This window comes from Vanacampus margaritifer, chromosome 10 (assembly GCF_051991255.1).
Source record: "Vanacampus margaritifer isolate UIUO_Vmar chromosome 10, RoL_Vmar_1.0, whole genome shotgun sequence".
NCBI lineage: Eukaryota > Metazoa > Chordata > Actinopteri > Syngnathiformes > Syngnathidae > Vanacampus > Vanacampus margaritifer.
This window is the reverse complement of record NC_135441.1, coordinates 26440820-26465029: the sequence shown is the minus strand read 5'-3', so window position 1 is coordinate 26465029 and position 24210 is coordinate 26440820. Positions and strand designations below refer to the sequence as shown.

At 39.3% G+C, this 24210-nt stretch overlaps 4 protein-coding genes and 1 long non-coding RNA gene across 8 annotated transcripts in view; 2 read left to right on the top strand and 3 right to left on the bottom strand.

Annotated features, from left to right (window-relative positions):
• Positions 1 to 2150, top strand: part of arhgef6 (Rac/Cdc42 guanine nucleotide exchange factor (GEF) 6) — a 30099-nt gene extending 27949 nt beyond the window's left edge. For both annotated transcript variants that reach the window (XM_077577551.1, XM_077577550.1), the window contains one exon: positions 257 to 2150. In XM_077577551.1, coding sequence (XP_077433677.1) covers positions 257 to 394 — 138 coding nt within the window. In that variant the 3' untranslated portion in view covers positions 395 to 2150. The remainder of the gene's footprint in view (positions 1 to 256) is intronic.
• On the bottom strand, positions 1935 to 6949 carry cd40lg (CD40 ligand). 2 transcript variants are annotated; one of them, XM_077577556.1, is made up of 4 exons: positions 6594 to 6949; positions 5122 to 5146; positions 4652 to 4723; positions 1935 to 3352 (listed from the first exon to the last, which is right to left on the bottom strand). In XM_077577556.1, the coding sequence occupies exons 1-4, from the start codon at positions 6789 to 6791 to the stop codon at positions 2976 to 2978; spliced, it is 672 nt and encodes a 223-aa protein (XP_077433682.1). In that variant the 5' UTR covers positions 6792 to 6949; the 3' UTR covers positions 1935 to 2975. The 2 variants fall into 2 exon arrangements, with proteins under 2 accessions (XP_077433682.1, XP_077433683.1); XM_077577557.1 differs by having other exon boundaries at positions 1935 to 3349.
• Positions 4052 to 18088, top strand: LOC144058911 (uncharacterized). The gene is made up of 5 exons (XR_013295519.1): positions 4052 to 4226; positions 6613 to 6776; positions 11707 to 11931; positions 15466 to 15547; positions 16710 to 18088. It is a non-coding gene; the product is annotated as an uncharacterized LOC144058911 (long non-coding RNA).
• On the bottom strand, positions 8905 to 14318 carry tmtops3a (teleost multiple tissue opsin 3a). Its single transcript, XM_077577555.1, has 4 exons — positions 13881 to 14318; positions 12632 to 12960; positions 9435 to 9668; positions 8905 to 9356 (listed from the first exon to the last, which is right to left on the bottom strand). The coding sequence occupies exons 1-4, from the start codon at positions 14260 to 14262 to the stop codon at positions 9180 to 9182; spliced, it is 1122 nt and encodes a 373-aa protein (XP_077433681.1). The 5' UTR covers positions 14263 to 14318; the 3' UTR covers positions 8905 to 9179.
• On the bottom strand, positions 15804 to 23844 carry vgll1 (vestigial like family member 1). 2 transcript variants are annotated; one of them, XM_077577559.1, is made up of 4 exons: positions 23639 to 23844; positions 22092 to 22294; positions 20097 to 20432; positions 15804 to 17404 (listed from the first exon to the last, which is right to left on the bottom strand). In XM_077577559.1, exons 2-4 carry the CDS (start codon positions 22279 to 22281, stop codon positions 17364 to 17366), a joined length of 567 nt encoding a protein of 188 aa, XP_077433685.1. In that variant the 5' UTR covers positions 22282 to 22294; positions 23639 to 23844; the 3' UTR covers positions 15804 to 17363. The 2 variants fall into 2 exon arrangements, with proteins under 2 accessions (XP_077433685.1, XP_077433684.1); XM_077577558.1 differs by lacking the exon at positions 15804 to 17404 and having other exon boundaries at positions 19110 to 20432.
• Positions 23845 to 24210: the final 366 nt, after the last annotated feature.

Below are 24210 nucleotides of genomic sequence, written 5' to 3'. Positions count from 1 at the left end.
ACTGTTACAGCAGCTTACTGAGGAGCTGTGACCGTCTCCAGGTGTGGCCAACGAGCAGCAAAATGTTCAATAGTTTGCATTTTATTTTATTGTCATTATTGATATTTTTTCTGAAATGTAATACGTACAATGGGTGTTTTTTTTTGCAGTATATTTTTTCCAAGACATTTTTACTCCCAACATGCCATTTTTTCACACCATGACAAGGACAAATGACTAAAAGTATACGACATGTGATCCGTCATCTGTGCGACAGGAAAACAAATGGATGAAGCAGTTTCTGGAGGAGGAGCAGAAGTCTCGTAAAGAGCTGGAGAGAGTGGTGCGAAAGCTGGCCAAGCAGAAGAACGACTGCACGTGGGACGACAGCGGCGGCGGCGGCGGCGGCCACTGAACCAGCTTTGTGTGCACGTATGTGTGTGTTTCGTTGTATGACGACAGGTCAAGGTGCAGACATTCTTGCCCGCAAAGCTGCAGAAGTTGCGTTCAGAGGTGGCAAATCCAGGTCCAGAAAGTAAAAACCCTGCCACAGTTTGGCTTTAGCCCCAGGTGCTAGCTAGCGAGCTACTTGGGTGCTCATTTACCTGCTAGGGAGCTATCTAGCTTTAGCTAGCTTTAGCTCTTTTGCTAGCTAGCTAGCCAAACTGTGGCAGGGTTTTTACTCCCTGGACCTGGATTTGCCACCTCTGGTTGCATCACAGTGCAAATACATGTGGTTGCGCTCTGTCAGTGTTTTCTAACCTCAACTCACGTCTACATAGTTCCTTGACATGAAGATGGCAGCAAAGCACCATTTTTGTCTAAATTGAACTTCTCAATTCACTTCAACATAGTCCCTTGACACCAAATGTTGGCAAAGCACTGCACGTTTTAACGAAACTCCTTGAAAAATGAGCACGCGTCTACACTTTCCTTCGAAAAAAAAAAAAGTCTCAACACACTCGCGTTTTCACACCCCGTCACCTCTTTTGCCGAGCGCCACTGTGAACAGTTTTCAACCAGGAAGTGGAGAAAAAAAAGCTCATGGCAGCCTCTGCTTCTTTTTTCAATTTTTTATTTTTTTTTATGCTGATGTCTGAACAGGAAGCTATTTTATTTTTTTTTATGCTGATGTCTGAACAGGAAGCTATTTTATTTTTTTTTATGCTGATGTCTGAACAGGAAGCTATCAGGTCCGCCGTTGTTTTTGTGTGCGCGCCTTGTCACAATGTCAACTATTTCTCCCCTTTGCCATCTTTTGTATGTCGTGCTGTCGGGTCATCGAAAAATTAAGCTATGGACCGGACATTTATAGAGTTTTCATTCATATCAATTCCCCCCCATTAATGTTACGTGCGACTCTTTTGTTAAAAAGCTGCATGAATGTTTGATTTTGAACGTTCACGCAGTTTTTGTGTAAATATTTAAAAATAATAAGTCAGATAATCACATTTATAGACCGATGCTTAAACTGATGAGTACGAAAATAATGCTTCTCATTTCTAAAATATGTATTGTTTTTATTTACATTTTAATTGTTGTTTGGATTTTTTTTTTTAAATGCTTTATTTATTTATTTGTGGTGTCTCACTCTTTGAAATACACTCAAATAAGCAAAAATGGCGTCAATGTTTTACATCCAAATTGTCAAAAAGTCTCGTTGATTTATGAGCTGAGCCTAAAAGTGCCTCCCGATAAGGCTTTTTTGGGAACTAAAATTATGCTGTTTTTAAATCAAAGCTTGTCATAATATGACAAATATTGTACAAGAAAGCAATAATGGAGAGAGAATTTACAATTTTATTAACAAAAAAAAAAAAGCGTCGTTTTGCTGCGCAGGTCCCAATTTTCATCATCGTCATACAATCGGTACAAGGCGGGGGGTGTCTTGCTCAAGAGCACTGTGGCAAGTGTGACAGGCACTCTACTTCCTGTATACTTCATTTTGTTGCGTGTGTGTGTGTGTGTGTACGTGCGTGTTTTTATAGCTTAAAACATCTGCAGCCTTACTGAGCACTTCACTGCAGTGGCAATTATTATCTCACCCCAAGTCTGCTTGTAAAGGTTCTATGCAATTATTATTATTATTGTATTGTTGCATATTTTTTTCTATAAGCACTCTGTACTTTACGTTGTCATTCTTTTATTAAAAATTTCATATTGGGAGCGTGGTTGGTTTGACAAAAGGAAATGGTGACTCTTTTGATCTTTACCATACATCATGGAAGGTGTTGCAAGCAGACCACACACACACGCACACACACACATACACACACACATTTCCTGTCGGTATGTGACTTTCAATTTTTCCAAACTGTTCACATATGATCAAGTTGTTCCAAAACAATTAAACAATTGTCTTGAGTGTTACGATATATTTATTATTATGCTTGCAGTGGTGTTCACTGTACAGCATTATCTCAAGTTTGACCGTTACTCAAAAGGAATGTTGTTGCATACGTGACCCAGGCTTGCGTAGTTTTTTTCTCCTGAAAACATACTAACCCCACACAGGAGTTCAGAAAACCTAAACTTCATGCAGGCTTAATTGGAGGCACTTTAAACGGCAGCAGCTGTGTGTTGACTCCCATCTGAGTTGATAAAAAAAAAAATCACATCCACTTCCCAGTTCTTAGAGGGTGTGCACACTTTTGCAACCACAAGTATAAAAATAAAAAAAGACACCTTTCTCAGAAAGATTCAAATGTGTTTTTGTAATTGAGTTGAATTTTTGAATTTCTGTAACATTAATGGTGGAAAAACTTGCCACTTGAATGGGGTGTGTAGACTTTTTATACAGTGATCTCTAATGTTTTCCAGAGCGGTAGTTTTGCTTTAAAAAAAAAAAAAAAGAATCACACATAAGTTCTTGAGCACAAATACTTGTCCAGCAGTCCAGCTGTAATGAATAATAACCACAAAAGAATCATTCTCAGCGCTATCCTGAAAAATCTGTCCAATAGAATAAATTAAGTCTTGTCCTCTTGTCCACACTTTCAAAGTTTGTACATCCCAAAGCTGGTGGCCGCCTGGCTGTAGTCCACAAGAGACAGGTCCTGCACCCACAAGCTGAGCCGATTCCCCCTCTCCAGCGAAATCACCTCCGCCGTGGAGGCGGTGCACAGCTGGGGCTTGGACCCGGACCCCGAGGCGTCGATGTTGCAGTAAGCCTGCATGGCCACCGTCTCGTCGGTCGACTCGCCGCGCCTCACCTTGACGGCGCTGGCCAGCGGCCTTTCCGGGTCGGCCTTGGAGAAGGTTACCCTGGAGAAGACCATGTAGTCCCCGGGCTGCAGGACCGTCAGCCAGCTGTTGTGGTAGTAGTTGATGTTTCTTCGCACCGAGTGCTTCATGTCCCACTCGAGGTAACCTGCTGGGGGGAGACATCAGCAGGTCTGTTCAAATTGGCATCCTCAAACGGGTCTGTGAGGTAGTCTTTTGTAGGGTGTACAATACAACAAAAAAAAAAGAATACATACAATGAACTGTAAAATACATGTTCTTGAGAAAAGAAACAAAACTTTTGTTGCCTGTCCCAGCTTCCTAAAAATGTTTTGCTTGATCATGAATGATAGTAATTTTAACCTTTTAGAAATGCACAGCCAAAATTAAATTCCATAGTTAAATTTGTATTTTAACATTTTTAGAGTTCAATGACGTCCAGAGTAGGTGTTATTTCACCTAGAGTTAGGTTAACTCTGCCTTGCACTTATCCATTTTGATAGATAAGTCAGCACCATTGTCCACCTCTGAATTCCTTTTCTCCTTTTTTTATTGACAATTCTGTACCATAGCTTGTCAATATAACAATAAGAACAACAACAAAAATATGTACAAACAATCACGTTCCAGTTCGATGTTACATAATCATAAACCTAAATGTAATCTAAAGTAAAAAAAAAAAAATTGACAAACTTCAACTAAACCAATAAATTTGAATATATTTCCAAAATCTTACCTTCCTTATTGTTTACAAATGTAAGACACTCAATTATGTAACAATATCAATCAAAAATACCTTAAAGCACGGAGCCAATTTTTAAATGTTGGCTTTGTGAATATGAAGTTTCCCTAACAAAGAAAAATTGTTATTACTAATATCTGTATCTTTGTATGCAAACCAAGTGATAATATTTGATTGAACTCTGCACATGTCATTAATTAAGCTCCAGTGCGCCGCCTTCCGCCTTCGCTCCTCCAGTTTGAGAGACAAGCTAAGTGCCATTTTCCTCCTGTATTTCCACACGGTCAGTGAGAACAAGTTCTAACTTACTAAATACTTTTATGTCCAATATTAGAAGAACATATGTTAGGATTACGAAGAATGTAACAGCAATCCAATTTTGGTGCGTAGCTAGCTACCAACAAGTAAGCTAGCATAGCAAGCTTTAACAAATTAGCCGTTAGCTAACTCTTAGCTAGCGAAGTTGTCAGTCATTCATTTTTAAGACATGATCTTACAATCGTTATTTAAAAATAATAATAATCTTGCGCTGTCTGTTCTTTTAATAATCTTAATAAATTACTTTTGATTTCTTTACTTTGCTTTTAAATGTCTTAAATGAATAGTCCTTGATTTTTGATGTTTTGTTACTAAGTGAAGCACATTGAGTTTGCTAGCTATGCCTCGCAATAAAGAATTAAAGAAAGCGGTTAAGGTCATTTTGCTTACATGTTGATAAGTGTGCTCGCTTCGCCACAATCATGCGGGCCAACGTTCTGGAAGAACTTTGCTGAAAAGTAGCTGCAACCAACACAAAACATAAAGTACATGTTTTTTTTTTTGCAGTACAAATATTATTATATCTCCAGCTTTATTTGGCTAACTCTGTGATTCCCAACCACTGTGCCTTGAGAAATAATCAGCATGATCCAATTTCATTTATATTGGTCGTAAAAATGGTATTCAGTTACTACAGAACATGTTAATCTACTTAAGCCAGTGAAGTATAATGACAAGCAGAACAATTCAATGTTTAGATGGCAGAAGGTACAATAAACCCGTGTGTCCATTTGTTAGCATTCACACAACACTTTAAATTTAATTTTTTATTTTTTAACTACTATGGACATGGCTCACTAAAAGGTTGGGAAACACTGGCCTAGCTCATCTTAGACAAGAACAAAAGAAACATACTCTACCTTCAGATAATAGTGGTGGCTTTTCCTGTTGGATTGAAACATAGAACATTTGAAAGGTCATTGAGTTGTCACAAAATTAGGCACACCTCCAATCTTATGAAATAGCTTAAGCAAAAAAAAAAAAAAAGTTTAAATTTAAAATACTAACTAAGACACTCTTTTTTTGATGGAAATGTTATTTGTTTTTGTGGCAAAGCACGAGAAATGCAAAAATTGTGTCGCTGTCAACATTATCCACTGAACGAATACATTGCATGGCACATTTGCTTTAAAATTGAGTTACGGATGGTTAAGAATGTTTCACTTGATGAATTGATCTGGCTATATCTTACTGTGCTTTCAGACCACAAATTACTGTACATTCCAAAACTTAAATGAAGTATCGTTTCAAAATATGAATATAAAAGCAATACAGTACGTGTTGGTCACATTTTGTTACTTAATGAACTTAAAAGTAAAACTTAATTTATTTATTTTTAATTCAAGACCTTTTCTAATTATAAACTGCTTATAATTTCTATATAGTATATATAACGTTTTCATACAGTAATTTTTATACATGTTCATATCTTAAGGAGTTTTATAAATGTCCTTTAAAAAACAAAAAATGCTTTTAACCACATCATTTCTAGACTGTTTTTCTGATTATAATTTAATGTTATCTTGAAATATTTAGACAGGATAGTTTTGGAATCTGAATAAAAATATACTTTGAATTTGTCCCCTTCAGCTAACAGGCCTCTTTAGAATATAAATACTAAAATTCATAGTCATTAAACAATATAAAGTGTCCAGTAGTGCGGTAATAATTGCCAATGGTTTCTGTGAAGTAAAATTAAGTGATTGGTTGTGTAGTGTATATTCAATTACATTATTGCAATTACTTTTACTTTCGCAGTCGCGTATTTCTGTTGGTAAATGTAAAATCCATAGTATTTCTGAGCTCATCAAAAAAACAAAAAAAAAAGCAATTACCGCTTAAGGAGAATTTTTTTTTTATACTCGTACATGATCACTTTAAATGTGACGCTGAAAAAAAGTCATTCTGAAGTCTGAAATGTGTTAACTCTTTGACTGCCAAAAACGTTAAATAACGTTTAGTAAAACCCTATGGAGGAGTGCCAAAGACGTTAAAAGACGTTTGTTTCAAAACAGTGGTGAAACTAACCATTTTCTATTGTTGATTACTCAAAAACGGATTAAGGTAGAAACAAACTTTTTTTTCTGATGAAAGATGAGAGTCCAATCTTTCATTTGGTAGAATGTGTGTTTCCATAGTCCAAACACATAATTTTCTGTGGACCTTGAAAGATCAGTCAAAAGGTCAGTCAAAATGCTTAAATCGGCTGGCACCCACGGCATCCCTTTTCTGAAAACGTCTGGCAGTCAAAGAGTTAAGTGAGAAAACCTATACATTGAAAATGTGAAAGTTTCCCAAACTGAAAGCAACTACTTATTCATTTATCTTTTACCGTTCTGCCCGTGGAGTAGAGGAAGGCGAATCCCCCCGCAGTGAGCAGCAAATGCAGCACCGCGACCCCCAGAAGAGAGCGAAGCAGAGTCTTGCTGCGGCCGACAGACGAGGCTTGAGGCCGGATGAGCACCTGAGACTGGCGCGGGGGCAGCGGAGGCGGGAGCGACGGCACGCTGCTGTGGTACGTGTTGATCATTCTAACGGGGACGAGCCAGCGTAAAGTGGCGTCCGCGTGCGCTTCACGCTGTCATATGCCAAGCGCCCGCTGCAGCGTCATTTTCCCTCCTCTTCTTCTTGATGGAAAAAAAGGTTTGCTCTCATTTGCATTTCCTCTCTGGCAAGGTGAGAAATCAACTCGGCAGCATCGTCCTCTCGCAAAAAGGGTTAACCTTGAAGGGCTGTGGCCTAAAGACACGACAGAGGCGGCGCTGTAGCAGCGTTTCCATGTCAGCCGCTGCTTTGGCCATTTTTTTAAAAAGGCGCATTTTTATTCAAAATGAACACGATGCTGATTTTATTTTCTAATGTAAAAAATAACAATAGCATTTTTCTATCTGGGAGTTTTTGTCACCACTTATGGCATTTTGGTGTAACTATTTTGAACTGAATTGAGGAGTTTCGTTAAGACTAAAATAGTGCTTTGCCGTCATCGTGTGGCATTTCGGTGTTAATGAATTATGTTGAGGTGTGCTGAGGAGCTTCATTAAGATTAGTAACTGTCACTATTGAATATTTTTAGAATCGATTAATCTCTCGACTAATCGGATTCATTTTAATTTTGCATTCAAATGTATACAAAAGCATTTTTTTACTCGATTACTGCTTATTAACCGGTCATTGTTTATTTCGTATTTCCCTATTTGTATAGTGATAAAAAAAAAAAGGTAAAAGTAAAAACAGATGTTTGCAAATGTCTTATTTTGATTAAACACAGAAGATATTTTTTCTTCTTTCTTTTTTCATGAAGGACTACAGAAATAAGTGAACAATTACTGTTGATATGCTGAAATCAGAGGATTTGGGCTCCAAATGAGTGCTTTGCTGACGTGTGGTTATCTTGGTGTCAAGGAACTATGCTAAAGTGAGTTCAGGAGGTTCGACTGTTGACTTGGGATGTGGCGCCTTGCTATGTGTGCAACTTTCTTATGAGAACCAGGTCAGGAGTGCTCGCTGAGGCCGGCAGTATTAGCGCATTGCGGCGTATTAGCGAGACCGATTGTCTCCTTTTGGGGCGCCCACGCGGCGACTGTGGCATTTGTGAAACGTTGAAATTGGAGCATGGGCCCACACGACACCCCTGATGCTTACCACCAAGCTAACTGTTGAAAGAAAAGTGAAGCGTTCAAACCGCTCCAGTGGTTTTTCTTCTCACATTGTTGGCTTCATAGCGCGTGTGAATGTTCAGTGTCGTGTCCAACAGTCAAAGTTGTGCGTTTGAACCTGTGCTGCAGACTTCCTGTGTGCAGTTCAAGATACGTGTGCAAAACCGATGGTTATGTTGTGCTGAATTGTGGCGTGAAACTTACGGTCAACATTTGAGTTGCTACTCCTCACTTAACTAATTGCCGTCATTCTTATCCGTTGTTAAATGCCACAATTGCAACATGCAGTTCGTTAGCTAGCGAGCCCCAAAATGCATAGCAACTTTAGAGCGCCTCATTGTTGGCTGTGAGTGTGCGCACATCATGGTGTGAGAAAACACTAGATGGGGTGAAATCTGATAGCTGGACCCGGGGCTCAGTGCTGTTGTTGGCTCTTTAGAGCGCCTCATTGTTGGCCATGAGTGCCTGCAAAAACGGCCAGCAGGTGGCAATAGAGTATAAGAGATCAACCAGGGCCATGTTGCAAACAAGCTCTTTTCCCCAGTGTTTTCAACAGATTTGTGAAGAATGATGAAACTTAGCTATATTCTAATGTTAATTGCTACAAAACGGAAACAGATAGAAATATACTTTTTTTTTTCCCTGATGAAAGAAGTGACTCATTTTTCTTTTGGTAGGTTCCATTCTTTTATAGCAACAGAACACACTATTCTGTGGGCTTTGCAAAATCAGCCCAAATCCAGTAATACAGCCAGGAGCGAAGGAGGTTGCTTCAGTGAAAATGGATGGGAGTGAATGAGTTAAAAGATTTTTTTATTTTTACTTTAAAGCTCATATTTTCTCTTTTGCTGTAAATGAATATCGGCTTGAAATACTGATAATCGGTCTCCTTGACTACTAAAAATCGGTATCGTATCGGTCTTGAAAAAACGGTATCGGTCTATCACTACTTGAAAAGGGTTACTAAAAGAAGGAAACGTATTTCGTGTGCAGAGAAGTTTTATTATTTTAGGTAATAGTTATCAAAATAAGTATCGTATATACAGTAAATGACAATAAAAATTCATCTTTGAGTTCCTTTCAGAGTCTCTACTAATTTTAAGCAGTACTACTTTTCCCAGTCTCTTTTTTTTTCCTCTTCTCAAATACCGGTACTTCTTCTTGAGCACAGCGTGTGAGCGCTTTCAACTTCTCACGCCATTTTCTTCCTCATAGCGCGTGTGTAGAGGTCCGATGTCAAACAATCCACTGACTGGACCGGGTCACCTTCCGTCAGTCCTGAGATTGACAGGCCGCTGCGGCGTGTAGCGGACGACGAGGGCCCGGCGGCTGTCGCCAAGGCCGTGGTCGGTAATGCTGCCGAGCGAGCGACGCCGCACCTCTCGGACCGACAGCGGCCGCGCTTTGCACTTCACGAAGGTCATGAGACATTGAGAAAACTAGGACAAACAAAACACAAGCGGAATATTAGCGATGATATCGTTGCGATACAAGAAAATCAAAACTGTCGCTCCCACCTGGTTGTTGAAGAAGACGTAGATGACGGGGTTGATGACGGTGCTGAACTTGGCCAGGACGGAGGGCACCACGCTGGTGGAGGGCGTGACCAGCCGCGAGCCGCCGAAGGTGGTCACGAGCGCCACCACGCCGTACGGCATCCAACACAGCAGGTAGCACGACACCAAGGTCAACACCATCCTCAGAATGCGGTGCTCTCGACGCGGCGCCGTCAGCGGGTTGGTCTTCCCCATCTGAGGAACAAGAACCGATCGTACAATAATCATGCAGATCATTCTCAAGCTTTTTGGACCACATTTTAGTACATTCCAATGGTTCGATACCAACTGACTATCATATCAGGAAATGGATGATCATTTCTCTGAAATGATTAAATCCCGCCTTAGACAGATTTTTAGTTCAAGTTCTCTTTTTATTCATTTGTCATTTAACTACAATTAAAAATGTGTAATTTTCACATAAATTATCTTTCAATTGACTTCATAAGCACATGCATTCAGCTAATAGCTTTTAGCTTTTCAGCATTCCCACGCAATTTCTGCAGAAATTGCACTTTATCTAGTAGTATGAGAAGTTGCATTTTTTCAACATCATGTCAGTGGTGCCTTGAGATAAGAGTCTGATTTGTTTTCAATTACCATATTTGTAACTAAAAGGACTATCTTAAATAAATTCATTTATAATAAATAAGGATACATATATATATTATAATAGGCAAATATTTGGTTACGTATTCCCTTTTTTCCTATAAAAAGCCATTAAAGCCCTAAATTTATGTTTATTAATGATTTGAATGCATTAAAATACTTTATTTTTTAAGATAAAGCATGTTTTACTTCAAATTACAGTGCATTCATTTACATAGCATTTTTTTACCGTAAAACCAATTTTTCCTCCACCTTGACCATGTGTGACAATTATTTTGTCAATAAGTGGCTTTTTGTGCCATCTAGTGGTCGAAGAGTCAAGTACAATATTACACCGTCACCTTCATGTTTATTATTTGAGTGGATTAAAATACTTTTTTTTTTAAGACAGAGCAATGTCTTGTTTTAAATTGCAGTGCATTCAATTACATTCAATTACATAATTCAATTACATTATTTGAGTGGATTAAAATACTTTTTTTTTTAAGATAGAGCAATGTCTTATTTTAAATTACAGTGCATTCAATTACATAGCAATTTTTCTGTAAAACAATTTTTCCTCCACTTTAACCATGTGTGACAATTGTTTTGTCAACAAGTGGCTTTTTGTGCCATCTAGTGGTCGAAGAGTCAAGTACAACATTACACCGTCACCTTCATGTTCATTATTTGAGTGGATTAAAATACTTTTTTTTTTTTAGACAGAGCAATGTCTTGTTTTAAATTGCAGTGCATTCAATTACATTCAATTACATAATTCAATTACATTATTTGAGTGGATTAAAATACTTTTTTTTAAGATAGAGCAATGTCTTATTTTAAATTACAGTGCATTCAATTACATTCAATTACATAATTCAATTACATTATTTGAGTGGATTAAAATACTTTTTTTTTTAAGACAGAGCAATGTCTTATTTTAAATTACAGTGCATTCAATTACATAGCAATTTTTCTGTAAAACAATTTTTCCTCCACTTTAACCATGTGTGACAATTGTTTTGTCAACAAGTGGCTTTTTGTGCCATCTAGTGGTCGAAGAGTCAAGTACAACATTACACCGTCACCTTCATGTTTATTATTTGAGTGGATTAAAATACTTTTTTTTTAAGATAGAGCAATGTCTTATTTTAAATTACAGTGCATTCAATTACATTCAATTACATAATTCAATTACATTATTTGAGTGGATTAAAATACTTTTTTTTTTTAAGACAGAGCAATGCTTGTTTTAAATTACAGTGCATTCAATTACATAGCAATTTTTCTGTAAAACAATTTTTCCTCCCACTTTTACCATGTGTGACAATTGTTTTGTCAACAAGTGGCTTTTTGTGCCATCTAGTGGTAGAGTCAAGTACCACATTACGCCTTCACCTTATTCATTTCCAACTTTGGCTCATTTCAATCAAGTGTGATCATATTCGTTGAACAGCTGAGTAAACCTCACATTCATGATAGAGATATGATTTATAAACCTTATGATATTGATAAAAACAATTCTCTTTTTCTGCTCAGTTCACCTTCCACAAGTGCAATATTAATCAGATTGTCATATTTGAGTGTGGGCGCAAAGAATGTATTGTAAAGAAAAGGTTTAACTTGACTTCCCTTTTAATCTCAGGTGAACCTAATGAGGTGTCCAGTTCAGTGGCCGGCCCGAAAGAAAAGTAAACAAGCCGTCATGAGGAAGGAGCCTAGCGCAAAGTCTACAGTCTGATTGCCGTGTTCCTAAGAAAAGCCCGAGGCTGAGATCTGAGGACTCTCGCTGCGAAGGAAACTGAGCCCACCGGCTGTACAGTAATCAAGTCTGCCAAGACCCCCGCCACCTTCTTTCATGACTTCCCGGGTGAGCACGCTATTAGAAAATAGAGGCGCTTACATAAGGGCAGGTATCCAATAGTAACCGACTTAAAAATACCTCAAGAGTGATTCACTGATGGCGCTTGTGAGCTGGGGGGGGGCATGAGGCGCCGATTGGCAAGTCTTCATTAGGATTTATTTGTGTGACTGCCGGATTTATGAAAGACGCATGGAGTCACGCATGAGTCACCGTCAAACCACAGGGGGTCGTTGACCTTGTAAATGCAGGAAGACCCCCTAGGGAAGAAATTGCCCTCCTTCCTGACGGTTACGTGGTTGGATTTGAAGATTGTCAACAGAGCGCTGGCAGATAAGTGTGAGACAGAGCTAGAAAAGTACTCTACAAGTCTACAGATTAAAATAAATACGCCAAATATTTCTTTAAAGTTATATTCTGTTAATATCAAATAGCCATATATATGTGCAATATAAGTATTTATTAAATAAGTATATATACAAATAATTGCGTACAAAACCCCTGTTCTTAATTAAAGAAGTACAGACTGAAATATACTTTAGTACAAAAGAAAATTGCTATATTTTTTTCTTCTCCCAGTTATACCCATTTTTATAACGTGTCACAAAAAAAGGCATCAGAAAAATACTCAAGCAAAGTACACATACCTGCTAAATTTACTCAAGTACAGTAACCAGTAGTACTTTTGAATGAGCGTGTCTGATCTCACCCGTCTGATGGTGACCAGGATGCGCCCGTAAGAGTAGACCATGAGAAGAAGCGGCAGCAGCAGACAGAAAATGAAGAGGCACAGCACGTAAGAGATGCTGCCGGGCGACTGCAGGTGCCACTGGACCGAACACGTGGTCCCGGGACCCTCGGGCCCGTAGCTGCTCCAACCCAGCAGCGGAGGCACTGTCCAGAAGAAGGCGTAGAGCCAACAGCCCCCGATGCACAACCAGGCCTTCCGGAAGTCCGACATGTCCACTTGGGAGGAACGCAGCACCGTGGTGTAGCGCTCGTATGACAGGACGGACAAGGACACCAGGGACACAATCCCTGGAAAAGAAGGAGAGACTGATCACATGCGTTGGGAGCTGCTGCTGCTGTTTTGGGTAGCAATGGCATCTAAATTGGCTCGGTTGGCGACAACAGCGTCTGTGAAATTTGATTGTTACACTTTATGTTGGGGAAAGGGTGGCAGGTCTGTCGTGCTAACCATGAATTAGCTAGCACTGGCCACTCACTAGCTTACAGAAACATGCCTTTGTTAAATGATGGGGTAACGAACAAAATAGTTAGGCTGTCGTTCAGTCAGTTAGCTAGCTAGCTTTTGCACTTCCACCAATGAAAACACTAATCCTAAGTGTGATTTGTTTGGTAGGTAGCTCACTAGTTAAATCGTAATTTAGCTAACTAATTGGATAACTAATCAAAACATTACTTGTCGCTACGTGTCATACTGTGATTTGAAGCGCAACTTCACTAGCTACCCAACATTGACTAGTTAGTTAGTTAGTTATAGTTACCAGCCTATTTAACTAACTGGCTAATTTCGAGAAAACACTACTTCTTGCTCCACATGATTTGTGGATGTGCAAGATTGCTAGCTAGCTTACTGGTTAGTTAGTTAGTTAGTTAGTTAGTTAGTTAGTTAGGCTTCAGTTTGACTTAATTGGCTTACTAAGAGAAATCAAAATAGGACTTATATGTGATTTGTGGAAGTGCATGATTGTTTTTACATAAAAAAAAAAATGAACCACTAATTTGAAGCGATACGTAAGTTTAACAAATAGTTAAACAATCTTTAGAGGGGAAGTGGATAGATGAATGAAACAAAGCTATAAATGGGGGAAAAGGCAATAATCACCCGGTGGATACGTCATGCTCGCATTTCATTGTTTACTCGCGTCCGAACTTGATCCGAATTCCCCAAAGTGGCCCCGGTAAAAGTTGCGCGTACTAAACGGGAAACTCACCGAAGAAGGAGTTTGCAAAGCCGTACCACCTGCACCCGAACTCCCCGATGAGCCAGCGTCCTTGCAGGCTGGCAGCGAAGCTCAGCGGGGTTCCGAACACGCACACCAGGACGTCGCTCAGGCTGATGTTGAGCAGAATCACGTTGATGGGCGTCCACAAGCACCGGAACCGGGCGAACACCAGAAGCGTTAGTGAGTTGTTGACGATCCCCGCCACCAGGATGACGCCGAGGCAAACCGCCACCGCCGTGTGGCCGCCGCGACTCAAGCCGCCGGAAGCGTCCGTCCCGCCGGGTGCGCGCGCGCTCCCGTCCGTGGCACCCGGGGGGAGTCCGCTGTCCACGGTGCTGAAGTTGCTGGGGACGCGTATGTTGACCACCATTGTGGGTGGGTGGGAGTCCTGGACTCCTGTGTCCGTGCAACTCAACGCTCTCTCACTTGAGAGTGAAAGAGACGAGTGTCACTTTCAGTCATGCACCCCGATAATGTAGGCTATATGACACACACACGCGCGCGTGTGCGCACACACGCGCACACACACGGCTTGAGCATTGATTCCTGAGTGGTCATCAAGGTCCTCTGTGGGAAATGATCCAGTTTTGCTTCATTGCTCTAAAAATGATTAAATGGTATTTACTTAGCTTAACTTTTTCTTATGAGATTTTTAAGACAATTTGTCAAACTGGAGTTGACATAAAAAAAAAGTTTCACTATAATACAGACGTGCATATGCAGGGAGATCAACACAACGCTGCAGAAGTACTTTATATTATTCGTTATTTGCGAGTGTTATCTTGTTTGTATTAATAATATGTGAAGTCCCAAAAATCCAAATAGAAACACACAAATAGCCTTTTGTTTTTGTTTCACAAGAACTATTGACCGTTCGTTTAAATTGCATAAGTGTATTAAGTTGGATGGTTGTTCCCCAAACTTTTTTCTGCCATGGACCGGTTCATACGTCAGCGGTAGGCTGACGTATATTTACATTGTGAAGGTAATCACCAACACGGGGGTTTGTGTGCATCCACAATGTATAAATGGCAACTGCATAAGAGGGGGAGAATTTTGCATTTGAAATTCACATGCATAAGCCATGCCGTTTGCATTTTTCTCCACGCAATTAGCATTATTGGCTTGCTGTCAGGGGGCTGTAATAGCCACACGAGCCCCCTCATTGACCTACAAGCTGTTTCAGTATTCCTCACGTGCAAGGATGAGGAGTGCTCACCACTTAACATGGTGGTATAATTTGTTATTTTCAGATATAAGCAATGGAGCATCTACCTGAAATCTCTTTTTTACGTAAGGTCAAGTATCCCGGCATGAGATGAATTTATAGGTTAAAGTCTCTCCTCAATAGATCCGATTTGAGCTTTTATGTTTGCCTACTCTCCTTTTTTTATGTTTTTGATGCCGGTTGCATTGTGATTATGCTCACAATACCCTCTGTATGTGATGATGTATTCTTTTATGCAGTATACGTTGGCAAGAAATGTCAAAATCTTATTTCCTGCATACTCATTTAGAAAACGGTCAAAAAATAGCAATTTTTACAGGAGGTTTTCATGTGCTGTCTACTCAGGTTTTTGTTTCTACCTGCTCTGGTCCGCCCTGTTCCTTGTGCCAACCAATCAGCTCCCTCCAACTATTCCCGTCTTGTCCAGGTGGGCCTCGTTGTCTTGTCAATTTGTTGGTATTTCAATCCCTGGTTTCTTTGTCTTTGTTGGTTTTTGTGTTGCTGTTGTTAGTCAAATGATTGTAGTCATGTTTCTTTCTTTTGGACTTTGTTAATTGAGTATTTTGAGTCCTCGTTTGCCCCTTTGTGTAAATTAATTGCTATATATTTTTTTTTAGATTACCCCTGCTTTCTGGACATTACCAATCCAGAAGAAAAAAAAATATGACATGAAAAAATGTGGTTAAATCATGTATTTAATGACATGTTCACAATATTATATAATTCACAACAGTTGTGACTAACATAAAGCTCATGCATTTGATTTTAAGTGAATGCAATGCTAGTTTTTGCATGTAAAGTGCAAGACAAACACAAATGACCTATTGGAAGGCATGACCAATACAGTGAGCAAAGAAATGCATTATTAAAGTCAAAGTGAAATCCCGGCAGAATATCTTAAATAATCAGATGATGATGCTGAGGCTCTTCACGGGAGATTCGAGAGATGAGCTGAGGTGTTTTCTTAAGCATATTGGCTGAATTTTACCCACTCAGCTCGTCAGCCTTCCTACTGACACTCGTGCATGTGACATTGTTGAATGTCAATGGCAATAATCGTCATACCTACGTAGCCACTACTGTATATTCAGTGGCATGGCATTATGTGGAGAAAAAGGAATACAATTAGGAAGCACTTAAGTCTAAAAGTTACCTTGAAGTGCTTTTACAAGATTGCCTTTTAGAAAAGACGATGGATGGATGGATGGATAGATGGATAGATAGATAGATAGATATTTTGTGTTTTTTCCCCCCGAAAAAAATCACAAATGACTTAGGAGGTTATGTTGCAGGCGAATGCTACGTTATATCAAGAAATGAGATGAAGACTGCTAAAATACAGTCCGACCTTGATTTTAATACGACTCAAATGGAGTAAATCAGTTCAATGTGGCAGTCGCTAACTATAACAACACCTTACAAATAGAATCCTTCTCACAAAGCCAAACAAGGCACAAAAAGGTTTCGACAATGAAAGCAGCCCGGATGAGTTGGGAAAGGGAGGAGGGGGGGTGGGGGGGTTCACGGGGGAGTTTTGGGGGAACAGTCCACTGTTATGATGAGCTTCCTCTTTGTCCTCCGTCAAGCAGAAAATGGGTTGGAAGCTGATCATGAAGAGTGTCAAAATAACGGCCCAATTTGAAGCCCATCTCCGTCCGACACATTGCTGGAGGTGATAAAATGGTGGCCATTCAGTGAAGCGTGATGATGATGGAGATACTGATCTCCATGCAGCAGCAGCTGGTATCTATTCAACTCCACAAATTAGCGGATCACACTCTGCAAGCGTGTAAGTGGCTGGAAAAAGGCTGTCAAGATCCAGTCCAAAGAAAAAAAATTCGAAAAGGTGTTTGCCTATTGTATACTGTACCACAGGAATACAGCATATTCTTAGTTTGAAAACCACAGATTTACCACATTGAAGGTTAACCCCCCCCCCCCCAATATATGCTATATATATATATACAGTATCAGTTTACGGTTGATGTGCCGTTTTATTGTACAAACTACCAAGAAGATTGCACCACAAAACAAGCACGCTGAATTGATGTCACCACCCCGGAGGCACACGTTACTGGTAATGCTTCATATCCTGATGATGATGATGATGTAAAAGAAAACATTTCCTTCCAGCCGCAAAAGTCACTTAACAGGTTTGGTTCATTCCTGCCGCCATATGCTAAGGTGCGGAAGCCATGTTAGTGCTAATGAGTGCAAAGAGAGCGTCAAAAGTTTCTGATGACTCAGCTTGACCAGTACAAGTCTTTCTTGTCCGGAAGTTGTCCTAATGGAGATGACACACACACATGAAGACATCCTAGTCAGCTTCAGTCTATTTATTATTTAAAAAAGAAAAAAATATTATGCAGTTTAAACTGAATTAAAGATTGAGTTGGTAACAAAAACATCTTCCATTTGCTTGTAAAATGGCTTTTAATAAGGGAAATTGCGTCTTATTAGTAACCTTGCATATACAAATCCAGTTACTCTTGCAATGCACCCCCCCCCCCCCCAAGGAAACTCAATTTTCCAACAATACTAAGGCTGCACCGATTAATTAAAATACTTGCATCATTCAATTACAAATAAAGTTCAAAGCAAATCCTCAGGCTAGCCTCTTAACGGCCAGCCAACTTTACACTCTCATTCACTGACACCCACATCACTCACCAGGCCAGGCTCCGTCTTTTAAAGCCATACACGTTCAAAGTCACAAATATCGCAGTAAAACAATATTTATTTAGACATGAACCTGCTTTCTGATATAAATAGGGCCATTTTTTTTGCAGGAATGTACCGTAAAATTTGGCCAGTTCAACACACCAGGATATAAATCACATCCACTATAATAGTAAAAAAAAAAAACTTAAACTGCACTGGTTTATAAGATGCACATATTACACAGCTTAACATGGGTACAGCTAATTGCTGACGATGCAAACTAAAAGTTAAAAATTGTTTCCACAAAGCAGAAAGAATATACGGTACTGTGTATGCCTGTGAGGATTGTTGGAGGTTCAGTTTGTATGTCTTATTGCTGTCTTTGTGAAAAAGTGGGAAAGAGTCATGAGCAACGTTTTCCGTCGTATAAGGCTTATGTCAGGCAGCGATACGGTAGTAAAAGTACTTTGAAGGAACATGACAATAAACAGCTTGAAGCAAAAACACTTTGCTTCTCATTTGGAGGGCTCTTAGCTATCTGCCCAACTGCAAACAAAAAACAAAAAAAAAAGAACTGTCGGTGTCAACCTTACTGCAGGTAGGAAATAAACAAGATAAAGCAGTACAAACTAAAACAGAAGCAAAAATACTGCTATTTGACAGCTCAAATTGGATGTCACGTTTTTGCCGTGGTCATCCTGAAAAGCGATTTCAATGCTTTCTTGCGTGCAGATTTGAATTAAAAAAAAGTGAACAGTTAACACTTGAACATGGAGCACATTGAAAAATCTCATGAACAGTAAACACGACGCAAGATAAATATTACATATATTATTTTATATATATATATATATATATATATATATATATATATTATTATTATATAATAAATGGGAATGTGACACAAGTGGGATGGGGGGAATCCGTAAAGAAGCAGCATTGTTGTTGTTTCAAGGGTTTCAAAAATGGGGAAAAGTCACATTTTATAGTCTAAACATCTGTTAATTGTGACATGTGGAGACGATTGTGCTCAGATAGTCGACCACAAGTGTTGGTTGATTCCAGATGAGTTTGTGGCTGTATATGTTAAGACAAGGATTCATTGGTAAACTTTTTGGGTCCAGGGGAAACTTTTTCCCCAAGCAAGGACCCCCTCGTATTCCTAATATCAACCATTTTTTGCTACAAGAATAAAAAAAATGGCTATTTTTGAGGAAAAAAAGCCCTTTAGTCACAATAACAAAATATTATATATATATATATATATATATATATATATATATATATATATATATATATATATATATAATTTTTTATTTTTTATTTTTTTATATAATTTTTTTTAAACACATTGTAAAGTTAAGAGCACAAATGTGTTTTTATTTTTTCAAGATTTGTTTTTTTACTCTCTACAAGAACTAAGTTAGGAAAAAGTAATTTGTTTATTATGTTTCTTTTATTGACACATCAGTGTGCTTAACTCATTCACTTGCAGCCATTTTCACTGAAGCAACCCCCTTCGCTCCTGGCTGTTTCACTGGCTTTTGACTGATTTCGCAAGTCCCACAGAATATTGTGTTCTATTGCTATAAAAACATTTATTTCACCTACCAAAAGGAAGTTTAGAGTCTCTTCTTTCTTTAGGAAAAAAGTATATTTTTATCCGTTTCCATTTTGCAGCAATTAGCTTTAGAATATTGCTACGTTTCATCATTATTCACAAATCTTTTTATAACAGTGGGGGGAAAGAGTTTGTTGCAACATGGCCTTGGTTGATCTCTTATCCTCTGCTGCCACCTACTGGCTGTTTTTTTTTTGAAATAACTACCATTGCTTTAAGCCACCTCTTCATATCAGAAGCTGCATCAAAGCCTTCTGTATGCTCTTGCATAAAACAACAACAAAAAAACAACATAATACGTTTTTGGGACCATGGCAATATTTAAAATAGAATGTATTTTTGGGAGTAAACAAGTTAATTTTGAACATATAATGAATTGACAGCTTTGTTTAAAAATAAAAAATATATAAGTACGTTTTTGGGAGCGAAGGGCAAAGTATTAAAAACGTATTTACACGTTTTTGGGTTTGAATGAGTTAATAAAAATGACACAACATAATTAATTGCAAATGATTTTGCTCACCTACCAAGGTACAGCTTGCACCCCAGTTTAAGAACAACGTAGCCATCATTTATTAGCAGGGACATCAAAGGCGTTAACTTGGATGATGCTTCTAATTATGTCCATTTTGGAAGGTTTGATAGCCTCCAAGAAAGCCTGACGGCACATGCTGTATTGCATACGAAGGCTTACCAGGCTCAAAGCCTCCAGCGGGCTCCACAGAGTCTCTAAATCCTTGAGGCACCATCCAGTTGGCCAGATGTTCCGCCTTGGAGCCGGAGGCCACGCCCGGCACCATCTCGGCGCGGTCGCCGTGCAGGAGATTGAGCAGCGACGAGGCGTACTGCTGCCCCGTCAAGCTCAGGTCGTCCGCCGAATACTCCGCCGCCGGCAAGCCCGACGTCTCCCCGGTCCTGCCGATGAACGAGTGCCACGGCCCGGCGGGGACGTCGGCGGGGACGAAGGACAGGTGGCGGCTCGCCACCGGCGGGGGCTCGGCCAGGTTGGCGTGGCAGGCGCTGCTCTCCTCTGATGGGCAACGAGCAGTCGTCATATTAACGTCAGTCCCTTATGTCGGGTATTCCCAACTACTTAGTAAGCATCTGCCACAGGAAATTTCATTTAACTGGACCAAAAGTTATTACCCCCCAAAACCAACACAAGTAATGTCTATAATAGTTTAAATGGTGACCCCCGCTGCTTCTCAGTTTGGCATTTTTGTTGTTGCTTACTGCATATCCGTCAATATGTGCAAAAAAAAAAAAATCCATCCATTTTCTATGCTCAAGCTAAAGCAATAAAAGTAGTGCTTTGCTGCCATCTATTTCGCATCTTGTTTGCAAAGGAACTATGTTGAAGTGAGTTGAGGAGCCAACTTTAGACAAAGCTTGTGCATCTGGTGGCAAATTGATGCCAACAAACTATGTTGAAGTGAGTTCAGTAGCTTAATTTAGACAAAGGTAGTGCTACGGCAACATCGTGTTGGATCTTGGTACCAAGGAACTAGGATAAATTGAGTTGAGGAGCTTCATTTAGACTAATGTAGTGTTTTGTGACATCTTTTTTGGCATCTTGATGCCAGGGAACTTGCTGGAAGTTAATTGAGAAGCTTCATTTGGACAAAAGTAGTGTTTTTCTACATTTTGTGGCATCTTGGAGCAAATTAGTTATGTTGAGGTGAGTCGAGCATTTTCATTTAGACAGAAGTAGCGTTTTGGCACAATCTAGTGACATGTTTGCGCTGTGGAACTATGTTGACGTTAGTTGAGGAGCTTAATTTAGACAAAGGTAGTGCTACGGCAACATCGTGTTGGATCTTGGTACCAATGAACTAGGACAAATGGAGTTGAGGAGCTTCATTTGGACTAATGTAGTGTTTTGTGACATCTTTTTTGGCATCTTGATGCCAGGGAACTTCCTGGAAGTTAGTTGAGAAGCTTCATTTGGACAAAAGTAGTGTTTTTCTACATTTTGTGGCATCTTGGAGCAAATTAGTTATGTTGAGGTGAGTCGAGCATTTTCATTTCGACAGAAGTAGCGTTTTGGCACAATCTAGTGACATGTTTGTGCTGTGGAACTATGTTGACGTTAGTTGAGGAGCTTAATTTAGACAAAGGTAGTGCTACGGCAACATCGTGTTGGATCTTGGTACCAATGAACTAGGACAAATGGAGTTGAGGAGCTTCATTTGGACTAATGTAGTGTTTTGTGACATCTTTTTTGGCATCTTGATGCCAGGGAACTTCCTGGAAGTTAGTTGAGAAGCTTCATTTGGACAAAAGTAGTGTGTTTTTTTTCGACATTTTGTGGCATCTTGGAGCCAATTAGTTATGTTGAGGTGAGTCGAGCATTTTTATTTCGACAGAAGTAGCGTTTTGGCACAATCTAGTGACACGTTTGTGCTGTGGAACTATGTTGACGTTAGTTGAGGAGCTTCTTGTAGACAAAAGTAGTGCTTTGCTGCCAACTCGTGGCATCCATTGGCAATTAGAAACCTGTTTGGGTGGTTTGCCTGACAACAATTATGACTTACTTTCGATGACTGCTTTAATTTGTCTACCCGCTTGTTGTCATTCATACAACTGGATAGCGCTCAAATCCACGGGCCCAAAAGTCCACTTGTGAGTCAATTGAGACGACGTCTTCATCGTTTCCTTACAAAGCTGCCTTCTATCTGCGCTGGCTTACCTAACTTGATGTTTTTGCGCATTTTCTTGGCCTTGACAGCCGGCGCGTCGTCCTTGGCGTCTTTGCTGAGAGCGCGGCTGAAGTGGGCGTCCACCATGCTGCCGATGTCGCCCCGGAAGTACCTGAAGATCACGCTGCGGGAGTGGCCCTCGACCTTGACCGGCACCGGACTCTCCATGCAGTCCTCCATGGGTCAGACGGCACTGAAAACAAAGGAGGACAAACGCGCTAGGAAACATGTGTATGCAGGTGAACAATTAGTTGTTGTTTTTTTTTTACAGTCTTATACTCTGTTCTTTACTGCTTTCCAACCTTTTTTGAGCCAAGACACATATTTGACATAAAAGAAAATCTTGGTTGGTTGGTTGGTAAACACGACCACCAGTCTCTCCTTTTAAAGATGGGGGGGGGGGGGGGGTTGTTTTCTATGTTAATCAAGTCGGCCTTCAAAAACAAAAACTGAATTAGATCACACCACAAATGCTGATAAGAAATCCCGCAATTATCTCTTTTAATTGTCCGCATCTCGGTTTGATTCCAGGCAAAGCCACTTCAAAGCACCTTTCTGCCTCTCTTATTATTTTACAAACATTGTTTCATTATTATATTATTTTCTGCTTTTTTCAATGAGTGTTTTTACCTTTTTTTTTTTTTATCTGGATCTTAACCCTGGTAACTAGGACTGTGCAATTAATTGAAATTCAATTACAATTTCAATTATTATGCTCCACAATTACAAAATCAGCATAATCATAAAAAAATATATACAAAATATTCATGCTAATTTTGATTTGTTTGAGACGTTTAAATGTATACATTTGCAACTTTTTATTTTTATTTTTAGAATAGCTAATTTAATAAACTTTGTTTCGTCCAAAAGGAACTTACATAATTATAGTGTTTCAAATATTTTTTTTACGTTTACATTTTTTTTGTGTGTACAAAAAAACTAATGATCGTCCTAATCGTGATTTCAATTATTACCAAGATAATCGTGAATAATATTTTCTTCATAATCAAGTAGCTCTACCTGGTATATCTATTTACATGTATTGCACTTTCTTTGTTTTTATTTCATTTGTCCATTTTACGCCGTGGTAGGCACTTTGGTCAACTTAACGCTCTAAAAAGTAGTGTATTGAATACTACTAGTACCGCAAGCTCAAACTTGCTGAAGGGGCAAGGTCAAATAAATAAATAAATCAAACAATTCATTTAAACTTGAGGTCAAACTAGACTACAAAAACATCACATTGTAAAAGGCAGTATAGAAAGTAATGTGCTAATGAAAAACAAATGCACATCATATTCAGTGTATGTACTTTACACACACATATTAGATGATTTTTCCCGTCACGTGCCGCATACTCTTGTCACGATAACCTCGGAAAAGTCAACCGACTGACAACAGCGTGAATGAAGTGTAAAGTTTCCGCGCGGGATGCAATGAGTACAAATGAAGAAATGATCACGGTTATCGTTGTGCATTTTTGTTGTTGTATCCAATAACATTAACGACAGAAAATACACATTTGCAGTCGTCTTACCTGACCAGGTGAGCAACAGGTGCGTCGTAACTTTGACTGCAAACTTGACGTGTTTACCTACATGAGCAGCTGCCAAAATTTCTGGGAAGATTTTGTTGCTCGGCTACGCGTTAAACCGTCCGTCATTGATTGGGTTAAAAATAACAACAGCAGTTTTCTTTTTCTATTTTTTTTTCTATAGTGCAGCGTCCAAACACATCCGTCACTGATGTGATATGTAAGCTTGTGAAAGGGTGTGTGAGGTGTCTTGTGCACAACTATGAAAAGAATGTCATCCGGCAAGTTCAGCCAGAATCCCAAACATTCAAGGCAGATGAAAAAATAAAAAAAATCCCCAAACACAACAATCATTTCTGACGATGAAATGGAAAACTATTTATATTTTGGACAAGAGTCTATTGACAATCATTATGTTAGCCAAATATTTGGGTACACTTTTTTTTTTTTTTGACTTTTAGCAATTGTGCTAGCCAAGAATAAGGGTCAACGTATATAAGGCAAGAGTCAGGGAATAGCAAGTTTACCAGTATAAATCAGGTTTAAAATGTGTTCTTACTCATTCTTGTAATACT

Excerpts from the sequence above, each read along its gene's own strand:
- cd40lg (XM_077577556.1), bottom strand. The coding sequence starts at position 6,791 with ATGATCAACACGTACCACAGCAGCGTGCCGTCGCTCCCGCCTCCGCTG. Across the intron at positions 5,147-6,593 it reads TCTACTCCACGGGCAGAACG|GAAAAGCCACCACTATTATC; the intron begins GTAAAAGATAAA and ends TCAATCCAACAG. Across the intron at positions 3,353-4,651 it reads GCGAGCACACTTATCAACAT|CAGGTTACCTCGAGTGGGAC; the intron begins GTAAGCAAAATG and ends GTCTCCCCCCAG.
- tmtops3a (XM_077577555.1), bottom strand. The coding sequence starts at position 14,262 with ATGGTGGTCAACATACGCGTCCCCAGCAACTTCAGCACCGTGGACAGC. Across the intron at positions 12,961-13,880 it reads CTTTGCAAACTCCTTCTTCG|GGATTGTGTCCCTGGTGTCC; the intron begins GTGAGTTTCCCG and ends CTTCTTTTCCAG. Across the intron at positions 9,357-9,434 it reads ACGTCTTCTTCAACAACCAG|TTTTCTCAATGTCTCATGAC; the intron begins GTGGGAGCGACA and ends TGTTTGTCCTAG.
- vgll1 (XM_077577558.1), bottom strand. The coding sequence starts at position 22,281 with ATGGAGGACTGCATGGAGAGTCCGGTGCCGGTCAAGGTCGAGGGCCAC. Across the intron at positions 20,433-22,091 it reads GCGCAAAAACATCAAGTTAG|AGGAGAGCAGCGCCTGCCAC; the intron begins GTAAGCCAGCGC and ends GTTGCCCATCAG.